The following is a 12,441-nucleotide window of genomic DNA, read 5'->3' on the forward strand; positions in this document are numbered from 1 at the left end:
TGGTGACTCAATATGGGGGACTTGGGGACTTGCTGTATATTATCAGCAGGGTCTCATGCAAGATCGCAACACTGGATTTGGATCCGCCTACATGCCTATACCGGCTCAGGCTCTCTGCAAGCCGCTGAGAGCTTGAGATGGCCACTCCTGCCCCCTCCACAGCCCATCGCTCCAGTAGGCGAGGAGGGGCAGAGCAGAGAGCCGTTGCTGACAGTCACCAGTGCTCTTCTTGGGGAGCTGTGAGAACCGAGCAATTTGCGGTGTTGGATCGCGTGGTTCTCAGTGTTTGAGTGGGTGGGGGACAGATGCAGCATCGCACCGATTTACCACCTAGGAGACGTATGGGGTCTGTGCATATTTATATTTACCTAGGTCCTAGGTAAATATAAATATGCACAGACCCCATACGTCTCTTTTAGATCCAACAATTTACTCCTCTCTCACTCCACTAAATTGCAGTCTGGAACTTGCTAACAGGGATGTTATTTACTACCTTCATTACAGGACCTATAGGTCACATCCTGCATCTAGACTGCTTCTACACAAAGTGGATCAGTTTGCTGTTGGCTGATTATGAGGTACTGTATTATTTATTATCATAAGTGGTGTTTGCAGAGTTTTTTTTTTTACCACTTTGGACTAAATCTACAGTCAGTGTGGTGAAAAGACGAGCCTGTCCGATCCTGGCAGAGAAGTAGGTTTAATTAATGACTTTAGTATTTTTATGATAGGGCACTGTATTCTTGGCCCTGTAGTCGTGGTTAATGGCATAATATATGTATTATCAAGGAAATGCAGCTGTGAATTTTATACATGCTCAATATATGGCTCAACTGGTTAGTAAAGCCCTCCAGAAAGCATTATTTTTATACTGAAACTGGCACCTAACAAATCCCATGGCAGTTTATGTAATGTATTGCAGTTTAGCAGATATTATAGTTGAGTGAAAAATGTTGAATTAAAATTTTTTGTTGTAGGTAAATATTGATTATTTGATATTTAATGCATGTAGTCTTTCTATGCAGGCAAAAGGTTGAGTGCTAGTAATAAATGGTACAATTCTAAGTAGAAAAATATATTTTTGCCTGAAAAGACCCTCAAAAAAGGTCCCTCCAAAAATTAAACATTCTTATTTAAAGTGGAGGTTCACCCAAAAACTTAATTTTTAACATTAGATTGATGCTCATTTTGTCAAGGGGAATCGGGTGTTTTTTTAAAATCGAAGCAGTACTTACCGTTTTAGAGAGCGATCTTCTCCGCCGCTTCCGGGTATGGGCTGCGGGACTGGGCGTTCCTATTTGATTGACAGGCTTCCGACGGTCGCATACATCGCGTCACGATTTTCCGAAAGTAGCCGAACGTCGGTGCGCAGGCGCCGTATAGAGCCGCACCAACGTTCGGCTTCTTTTGGCTACTCGTGACGCGATGTATGCGACCGTCGGAAGCCTGTTGGAAGCCTGTCAATCAAATAGGAAAGCCCAGTCCCGAAGACCTTACCTGGAAGCGGCGGAGAAGATCGCTCTCTAAAACGGTAAGTACAGTACTGCTTCGATTTTAAAAAAAACACCCGATTCCCCTTGACAAAATGAGCCTCAATCTAATGTTAAAACATTTTTTTCGGGTGAACTCCCGCTTTAAAGATGTTTATTGGATAAAGAAGACTGTATGTAAATGGTAGAGATGCACCAAAATGACGGTGTTTTCTGCATTTTGACAATCGAGAACAAGGTGCCGATAATGCTGCTGAAAACGTGTTATGGTGTGTTTTTCATTGGTCATGTGACTCAAAAAGCGCGTGCGTTATTGATGTGTTCTTGCTGCATTTTCAATTCATTTCAACGGTGAAGCAAGATTTTTAACACTCCAACGGAAATGCAACGGACTAGTGTGAAGACCTAGATAGAATTTTTAAAGGCATGCATTTTTCTTGAGCTTTTTCTGTGGTAAAGGTGCCGATAATGGCCGAAAAATAAATTCATATTAATTAAAATTCATGATATTATTTACCACTTAAGGACCCCTCACTGTATATATACGTCATTTTTTTAAAGATGGATATCTCGGTAACGGCAAAAGCTGCTGCCACAACAGAGATATCCATCTTTTCAGTGTAAACGATAACTGTGGTCTCTGCGGCGGGTTCGCCGCAAGATCACCGTTATCGGCGGCGGGAGAGGCCCTCTGCCGCTTACCAGAGCCGTTGCCAGCGGCGGAGGCGATCGGGTCCTGTTCCCTGCTCGGCTGGGATACGAGTGAGGGCAAGAAGGCCCCCACCCGTCTCCATAGCATAGCAGGGCGGAAGCGACGTCAAAACGTCACTTCCGCTCATGCTTCTTAAAGGGACATTTTCTTGTCATTTTTTCGAATGACCATTTTTTTTTTTTTATAAATATGGGATCTGAGGTTTTTTTTACCCCAGATCTCATATTTAAGAGGACCTGTCATGCTTGTTTCTATTACAAGGGATGTTTACATTCCTTGTAATAGGAATAAAATAAGTGACCCATTTTTTTTTTTTTTTTTTTTTTTAGTGTAAAATTTTATAAAATAAATCAAAATAAATAAAACAAAAACAATTTTTTTTTTTTAAAGCGCCCCATCCCGACGAGCTTGCGCGCAGAAGCGAACACATACGTGAGTAGCGCCCGCATATGAAAACGGTGTTCAAACCACACAAGTGAGGTATCACCGATCGTTGGGGCGAGAGCAATAATTCTAGCCCTAGACCTCCTCCGTAACTCAAAAGATGCAACCTATAGAATTTTTTTTTTTTTGAAAAATCATTTTTATTAAGGTTTTCAATGTTATACAAGAAAAGCCCACACATGGGCCGAAACCTATAGAATTTTTTAAACGTCGCCTATGGAGATTTTTAAGTGTAAAAGTTTGACGCCATTCCACAAGCGGGCGCAATTTTGAAGCGTGACATGTTGGGTATCATTTTACTCGGCGTAACATTATCTTTCACAATATAAAAAAAAATAGGCTAACTTTACTGTTGTCTTATTTTTTTTATTCAAAAAAGTGAATTTTTTCCCAAAAAAGTGTGCATGTAAGACCGCCGATCAAATACGGTGTGACAAAAAGTATTGCAATGACCGCCATTATATTCTCTAGGGTGTTAAAACCCCCAAACATTATATATTTTTTTCTAAGTAATTTTCTAGCAAAAATTTTAATTTTGTAAACACCAAATCTGAAAAACAGGCAAGGTCCTTAGGTGGTTAAATATAATATAATACAATTACATATAATATATATATTTTGAAAACTGTCTTTTGGTTTCGGCCAAGTACATTCTGAAATTTTGGTTTAGATTTCGGCACCAAAATTTCCACTTGGTGCATCTCTAGTAAATCGTACTTAAAGTGTTGCTAAACATCATAAAAAACTATCAATAAATGATGTATTACATGCTGTTCATACTCACTCCGCCACTATGGGATTCGTTTTCTGTATTTTGCAAAAAAAATGGTTGATTATGCTGTTCTCTATCTCCCTTTTCTGTCCACGTTCCCAATTAAGCTAAGGCTTTTGAAACTGTTGTGGCAACTCTACACATGCTCAGTTTTTAGTGAGTTTCTATGCTGAGCATTTCCTCCCGATCACATCTTGGCAGCCCATCAGGGCCATCTTTTTGCATGGGCACGCTGGGAAGTTGCCCGGGGGCACCACTTGCCTGGGGGCCCCACCTGCTCAGCGACCCCAGCCACGCATCATTTAGATGTCACAAAGTTCGCTGCCCATTGTAACAGTGCTGTGTGGTGCGGCTCCCTCACAGAGACGGAGTGCCGCCCGATTAGTACCGATATCAGTCAGCGACTCAGTGGCGGGCAGTGTACATTGCGAGTCAGCTGTCTTTGTGAAGAACAGAGCCGATGCTTTCTGTGTAGTTCTGGCTCTTTACAGGCGGAATGATATCAAATGCACTCCGCCTGTGACAGATACAGGAAGCATCAGCTCTGCTCTCTACTGCAGCCGCATGCTTCCTGTCACACTTCCGCGTCTCAGAGGAGCCAGGCAGCAGTACACACACCAGCATTAATACCCACCAGCTGTACCCATGCCAGAATTAATACCCACCAGCAGTACCATTAACTTCAAGCCAATTATAAATTGTGTTAATGTTTAAACACTGATTTTGTTAGAAGTACCAATAAATATAGCATTATTGATAATTTGCATTTTTATTCTCGTGCGTGATTGTGTAGACAGGACCCCAGTACACTGTATTGCCCGGGGGCCTATAATGCTCTTAAGATTGCACTGCAGCCCATGTGACTATAGAGTGACGCATGGTGGTGTATACGCGGTGGTAAATAACAGCTTACTCCCTCCTCCTCCATGCCCACTAACTAGCTAAACACAAGTGGGGGTGGGATATTGATTAGAGGCATCACATCAGGGGTGTGACAAAGCCTGTGACTGGCAGAAATCTGCCCATACCATGTTATTGACAAAAAACAATAAAGATTTGATTTATTTTTCAATATTTTGATTCAAATTTTCTTTTGCAAAACAAAGTGTACAAAGTATTCGAAAATAACATGTACAGTATAAAATATATGCTATAGGGATAGATATTCGAATATTACTAGGCGGAATGTTACACCTACATTAGGCATTCCTCCAAACAGAGACTTTCGTTGGTGACATATTTTTTATTAACTCTGTCTCCATGGGGGAGCCCCCATTCTCATTTATTATTTTTATTGCGACATTACCACACTGCATCTCAATCACCGTATGCTGTCAGCAGTAATATCCCCATCTTTAACTTTAACTTTAAGTCAAAGTAGATGTCAACTTAAAACTTTTCGTGGGTTGTAGGTGCATGTATAATTCGCTGCATTTGCGAAAGGTGGGGATCCGCATCTCCTTAGAAGGTGCACCCCCTCCCTCACCACACCAGACTCAATCCCACATAGGGACAATCCCCATTCAGGATTGTTAGGGACTAGGCCCAGAAACTCTCTTGTTATACTGCAACAATGACTAACAAGAAAAGAGGGAGGGGTTTGGAGAAAAAGAAGAGAAGTTGGAAGACGAGAGTAAGGAATGACTCTGAGTCCCACAGCTCAGAAGTCACTCTAATCAGGCAAAGATCTAGAATCTCCAGACAGATACCTGACCCATGGGTCCCAGATCCTCTTGAACATCTTCATTCTATCATTTAAGATACGCTTGTTAAGCAAGATCCAGGAAAGTTTATGTTTAAGCTGTTCGAAAGGCACTATGGCCGATTTTCATGATTTCGCAATTATAATTTTGGCTGATATAAAGATAAATGTTATGAGGCGTCTCTGAGATTTTGACGCTGTCTTTGTTTTACAGCCTAGCAGTGCCTGTCTCTGAGATTTGACAAGGTTTACTTGGGTGAGAGTGTAAATAAAGTTATAGACCCTAATCCAATGCAGCCTTACCTTAGGGTATTGCCACCATGTATGGTACACTGGAATGGAGAAAATTAGTAGAAGTTGGCGCCTGCCTGGCAAATACTATTCCAGTAAGTCTAAAAATAAATAAATAAATATACTTCCAGTGGCATGCTAAGAGATTATAAAACAATAAATTAAATGATAATACAGGATAAAATATTTGGCAGATTAAATCAGATTAAATCATCACACGACGTCTCCAGACGAAACCAGTCGAGCGAACAGACGCTGTCACGACACACTTCCGAAAAATACCATCTTTCTACCGCTTCTTTTAATCTGCCAAATTGTGAGTACCCAGTTTTTAACAATAAAGGCAAATGCTTTTTGATGGTATCACACTATTGGGATTCTTCTCTCTTTGCATATGAACTAACGTTGGAAATTGAAGAGGAATACAGGGGGACGAGAAATTGCCAGAGTGCAGCACAGGGCATATACTGTGAAAGCTTTTCACCCCAAGAGGCGGTGTAGGATCTGGTGAGTGCAGGCCATATCAGGGCACTGTGTGGAACACAGTGTTGAAACTGGCACAAAGCATTTTTTATGCAACATCCAGCACTCTCTGAATGAAGACACAAAGCACTTTTTATGCGACATCCAGCACTTTTTTGATAATATAGTTGCACATGGACTGTTCACTGCAATTTTATTATAATTAGGACCTTCACGTGCACTATTGAAATATTTTATCCTATATTATGATTTAATTTATTGTTTTATAATCTCTTAGCACGCCACTGGAAGCACACTTTTATATATATATATATATATATATATATATATATATATATATATATGTGTATGTATGTATGTGTGTATATATATATATATATATATATATATATATATATATATATATATATATACATATATAATTTATTTATTTTTACACTCACTGGAATAGTATTTGCCAGGCCGGTGCCAACTTCTACTAATTTTTCAATTCCATTTATTACCCCACCTAGGTGGGATAAACACGTAGAGGCAGCCTCCTTTAAATAATTCCTTCAACTATCACTTAATTTCTACATGAACCAGATTTACTAGGTTCTGGTTTTATCAATACATTTTTGGCTGCACATATATTTATTACCTTGGTTCTGTTGCGCGGATTCATTTTACATTTCCATGTATGGTACACTGGTACACAGAAGATACGTCCGGTACATAGAATGCCAAAAAAAAAAAAGAAAACAGTGCGTCACATGCAGAAAAAGCTGCTAATGTATAGTAGCGGCTATCCTGAGTAGACACTCCCCCAAGTAGGGGGTCTTTACCATAGCCAAAAATAAAAGCACAAAAAACAAGAAGTACCTTATAGGAAAACCTCAAAGATGGGGTATCCTATGGGTAACAAGGGGCTACTATAGGTAAGGAGGGACTATACTCATGGTTTAGGAAATTTACAAAACTATTTAATGTTGAAAAAGGTTGCTACAAAACATAATTTACATAGCAGTAAAATTGCATGTGCAAGTATATATGCAGGCAATTGAACTGGATGAGTGAACAATAATGCACCTGTAGATATACTATGTGCAAATATTAGACATACATAAAAGACAATGACGAACATACAACAAATATAGACTAACAGTCCGGACGTGAAAATAATCACATCTGCTGTAACTTCCAATCGAAAAAAAACAAAAAAAAAAACGAATTAATAATGTGAATTCAGAAAAAATAACGTCCAGACGAAGCTACGTGACTCTGTTGCGAAACGCGTTGACGTCACAGCATCCGGACGCTCGACACACCCCCTGTCAGCTGGGGTCGGAAGCACGGCGGCTTGGTACGACGATACGCATCATACGCCAGCATGTCAGCACGCCAGTCCTAGAGGAATCGGAAGGACACACGAGTGGCACCCGCATAGAGTGCATGTAATCGCACACATTCGAATCTTGCACACGTCCGGTCATGCTTTCCTAAAAGGATAAGGTTGACACCACCTCTCAAATATCAGGTGATTTTCACTTTACACCCGCTGGATGCTGGCGCTGCCAAGACCCAAACCACGGACATGGTAAGATTGTTCTAAAACTACATCCTTGATGTCCAATCCTCCATTTGGCTTCATAATCCTATCCATTTGAGGAGAAAACTATCTCCATTGGAACGGTTCAATTTCAATTATCCATGGCCATGGTCGCTCAGTGAAACTACATAGACTCATAGACAACTTTTGTCCAACTTGTTTTTTCATTGATTTTGATTTTTGGGAATATTCTTTTTCTATAGTAGTTCCACATTTAATTCATTATCGGGGAACATTTATATGCCACCAATAGGACAAAGGACACTAGCATAGAGCATAATTCACCCCATTGGGCGGGCTCCTCAACTTTGTCCATTTTTCATTTTAACACACTACGGCATATTTTTTTCTTTGTTCCCCCGTGATACCAGCCCTCTGCTTCCCTCCCCGCGGGGTCACATCTGCTGTTTTGTTCCGTAGCATTTATTAATATTTTTTCTGAATTCACATTATTAATTCGTTTTTTTTTTCCGATTGGAAATTACAGCAGATGTGATTATTTTCACGTCCGGACTGTTAGTCTATATTTGTTGTATATTCGTCATTGTCTTTTATGTATGTCTAATATTTGCACATAGTATATCTACAGGTGCATTATTGTTCACTCATCCAGTTCAATCGCCTGCATATATACTTGCACATGCAATTTTACTGCTATGTAAATTATGTTTTGTAGCGACCTTTTTCAACATTAAATAATTTTGTAAATTTCCTAAACCATGAGTATAGTCCCTCCTTACCTATAGTAGCCCCTTGTTACCCATAGGATACCCCATCTTTGAGGTTTTCCTATAAGGTACTTCTTGTTTTTTTGTACATAGGATGCAAGCCTAGTGGGGACCATGTACCACCTTAGAAGTACTTTATAATTCACTTCTATCATATAAGTATTTATGAGTTAATGCGAGGCCCCCTGGGCTATGTTGTGGCACTTGTCCAGCTCAATACTTTCCTAGAGGTCCGCTTCCCATTTTTTTATGTAGCCCTGTTTAATAGGGGAGCTAGTCAAGATGGTGTAAATTTCTGAAATATGCCCCTTGATTTTATCATACTTCTGACACAAATATTTCATCGAACACATGGTCCCTATATCAGAGTTCCGCGATATAGCATTTAAAAAATGCCTTATCTGCGTATAGCGGAAGTACTCTGAAACCGGCATTTGATATTTCTCTTCTAAGAATTTGCATGTCAATATTACCTTATCACAGAGATCTGCTATACGTATTAGACCTTTGTTTGTCCACCATTTAAACGTTGGGGTTGGGGCCTGGTGTGAAGTTCATATTTCCAAGTATAGGGGCTAATGTGGTATGTAGGGATTTCAATTCATACGTTTTAGTTAACCTATCCCAAATATTTAATGAGATGAAGAGTGTTGGGCATAAAAGAAATCGACCGTCCTCAACGTGCATAGGCCTCCACCTGCATTTTTTTCTTTTTGGGTGTAAGTAGTGTGCGCTTGTTGGTAGCGTGGGGAAGAAATATAATACTTTCTCTTATCACCTTCCAGGACGGCACCCGAGAGATGATGGCTCCTCCCTGCAGGAAACACAATCACATGACAGTTTAAAAAGCCCCACCCTTCCCCTTGCTCCCCAGTATTGATTGTGTTTCTCCGAACACAGCGACACGTTTATTTTTTTTTAAGAAAACCTAGAGACCGGGGAGGGTCGAAAGGTACCCCTGTGAGACAGGTTTTAGGGAGGCCGGGGAGGGCTGAACTAACCTGTAGACTTCGGTCCAAACTCACAGGTCGCCCCCTATACACACCAGTGCTCTGAGCTGCGGGGAGGTGAGGTGCTGTTGAAACCACCGCCATCCGAAAGTGCTGTTCCCGGGTCTTCTAAATTCAAATGCTGTGTTCCAGGCCTCATTCTGGTAACAGGAACCGCATCACAGGAAGTGGGCGGTTCCCGGCGGCGTAACCCGGAAGTTCCTGTCGGCAACGTGGGACAGCGCTGGGCGGTGGGCAGGTCGGCTTGTGGACAACTCGTGCAGGAGTACCGACAGCCAGGACCGAGTCACCCTCCTCATGGAAGAGGACGGAAAGACAGATGCGACCGCTGGCAGATCCAGGACGGGGGTCGGTAAGTACGAATCCCCCTGGAAAGGGAGGAGGGAAGCAGTGAAGATTTCCCAAACTTTTAGGGAACGACCAGTGCAGGATCTGGCCCTTCTTCTCGTCTGCTTTCTCTCCTCCCCAGTACAGCCAGCAGTCTTGGGGGAAAAAAGACAGAGTAATGTGTGTATACCTCATGTCTTTCAGAATCCCCCAGCGGAGCCCAGGAGGCCTCAGCCCAGTCTCCTGCCACTACAGGGCATAGTTCCTCTAAGAAATGTGGGAATTGTAGAGAGAAGCTCCCCAAATCTTACTCTAAACCTTTCTGCTACAAGTGTATTAATACCTTAGCAGGGAAAGAGGCTGCTGCAATGATGAAGAACTTTCTTGCATCCATGCAAACAGAAATGTTAGCAACAGTAAAAGCTTTCCAGGAGGCAGCTGGTCAGACAGCTCAGACCGGGACAGAGGATCTTACCCCCAGGGAAGGCACTTCCTCTCAAGAAAACCCCTTTTCTAGGGGCCCAAGTGCCTTCTTCACATCACCGCAAATTCCCCCTCTGGGTGAGATAGAGGGTGAAGAAAGTGAGGTAGCAAGCTTACCCAGGTCTCGGCACAGCTCAGGAGAGGTAGACAGGGACTCCATTAGTCAGTCTCAGGAAGACGTGCGTCTTAAGAGACACCTCTTTGCCGTGGAAGATCTGGAGGGTCTCCAGGCAATTTACGCCACAGAGGAGATCCCAGAGACCCCTAAACCAGCATCAGCACAGGATAAGGTCTATAGGGGTTTGGGCGACACCCAGTCTAAGGTGTTTCCCCTACACCAGTCCCTTAAGGAACTAGTCCTACAGGAGTGGAGAGATCCCGAAAGGAGGATAATCAAACAAAAAACCTGGAAAAGAAGGTTTCCCTTCTCCCAGGAGGACGAGGAGGTCTTTTTTAAACTCCCCAGACTTGATGCGGCTCTGTCGCAAGTCACTAAACTGTCTGATCTCTCCTTTGAGGATGCTGGTAACATCAAGGATTTGATGGACCGTAGAGCAGAATCTCTCCTTAGAAAAGCTTGGGAGGCCAACTCAGCAGCACTGAGTCCAGCTCTAGCAGCAGCTTGCGTAGCTAGGAACACCGACATATGGGTGGAAACGCTCACCGAGCACCTGGCTCAGAACGCTGACGCAGAAGTGGTTGAATCACTTTCAGTGATAAGGAAAGCGATTGCTTACCTAGCGGATGCAGCAATAGAATCTGCACGAGCGTCAGCTAAAACAGCAGCCCTCATTAACTCAGCCAGGAGGGCAGTTTGGATTAAAGCCTGGGAGGGAGATGCAACATCCAAAGGTAAATTATGCGGCATCCCCTTTCAGGGTTCCCTGTTGTTTGGCAAAGACCTAGATGATGTCCTGGCCAGGTCATCAGAAAAAGGCAAAAAATTTCCGGTTAAACCCAAAAAAGAAGTTTTCAAAAAAACTTTTCGAGGCCCCCAGGGGCAGGGTAAACAAAAAGCCAAAAAGGAACCTTACAGGCGCTGGAACTTTGGTAAGGGGAATAAGAGGAACAACCTGCTTTTCCCTCCTCCAAAAGCCGGCGACAAACAAGCCAAGTGACGCCGAGATCAAAGTGGGGGGTCGACTGTCCCAATTCCTTCCCCAATGGGAGAGAATTTCGAACAGTCCTTACATTCGCCTAATAATTCAAGAGGGCTATCGTCTAGAATTCCTGACGACACCCCCCTCTACGGTCACACTTACACATCTTCCCAGGGATGCCCTAAAGAGGTCTGCCCTCTTACAAGGCATAAGGGAGTTAGCAGAACAACTAGTGATAGTGCCGGTACCAAAGGATCAGCAATACCGGGGATTTTATTCCCATGTATTCGTAGTTCGCAAACCTTCTGGAAAATACAGTTTAATAGTGAATCTGAGAAACCTGAACAAGTTTCTGGAATACAAAAAATTTCACTATGGAAAGTATCTACTCGGTAAGAAAGAACCTCATGAAGGAAGCCTTCATGGTGACCCTAGACCTCAAAGATGCCTACCTTCACGTGCCAATTCATGTGGATCACCAGGCATACCTGAGGTTTGCGGTCGTAGTGGAAGGAGAAATCCTCCACTGGCAGTTCAGGGCACTACCATTTGGGCTAACTTCCAGCCCAAGGATATTTACGAAGATCCTAGCGGAAGCAACAGCATTCCTACACCTACAGGGCATATCCCTTATACCCTATCTGGACGACTTACTGATATCAGGAAAGTCTGCCATTCAGGTCTCGTTGGACGCCAACAGGGTAATAGCGGTCCTGGAGAGTCTAGGGTGGATAGTCAACAAAGAAAAATCCTCCCTCAAACCAGAGCAGGTCAAGACCTTCCTGGGATATATAGTGGACACTCGGCAGCAGAAGCTCTTCTTACCAGAAGACAAGGTGTTAAAGCTAGCCTCAGCGGCAGGGGACCTAAAAAAGAACCCCAGACTCTCCAGAAGAAATGTTCTGAGAGTCTTAGGCCTTATGTCAGCCAGCATTCCAGCAGTGGTCTGGGCCCAGCTTCATGCCAGGACACTGCATTTCTTCTTCCTGTCCTCATGGGACAGAAAGAGGGAGTCCCTAGACCAGGACATTCTGCTCACCCCCCAGGTCCTGACCTCCCTGGAGTGGTGGACGTTTCACCAAAACCTGAAGGAAGGGCGGCCATGAGCACAGTGGAATCCAGTGAAGGTTACCACCGATGCCAGTTCCTGGGGGTGGGGCGCCCACCTGGAAAAGAAAAAAGCTCAGGGGCAATGGGACAGCTCACTAGCTCGCAGGTCAACCAACTGCAGGGAACTCAGAGCAGTGGGGGAAGCCCTAATAGCCTTCCAGGAAGACATCAGGGGCAGAGAAGTCCAAGTAAGCTCCGACA

The 12,441-nt window shown here is 43.1% G+C and overlaps 1 protein-coding gene across 2 annotated transcripts in view; it reads left to right on the forward strand.

The window, feature by feature from the left end:
- NDUFAF2 (NADH:ubiquinone oxidoreductase complex assembly factor 2) overlaps window positions 1-12,441 on the forward strand; it is a 162,509-nt gene that overhangs the window by 84,127 nt on the left and 65,941 nt on the right. Inside the window, exons 1-2 of one of the 2 annotated variants that reach the window (XM_040339707.1) lie at window positions 5,426-5,506; window positions 5,616-5,727. The exons of the other annotated variant lie outside the window; for it this stretch is intronic. Coding sequence (XP_040195641.1) covers window positions 5,441-5,506; window positions 5,616-5,727 — 178 coding nt within the window. The 5' untranslated portion in view covers window positions 5,426-5,440. Of the gene's footprint in view, window positions 1-5,425; window positions 5,507-5,615; window positions 5,728-12,441 lie in introns of those variants that run through there. 2 annotated transcript variants of the gene reach the window in all.

This window comes from Rana temporaria, chromosome 1, assembly GCF_905171775.1.
Source record: "Rana temporaria chromosome 1, aRanTem1.1, whole genome shotgun sequence".
Classification (NCBI taxonomy): Eukaryota; Metazoa; Chordata; class Amphibia; order Anura; family Ranidae; genus Rana; species Rana temporaria.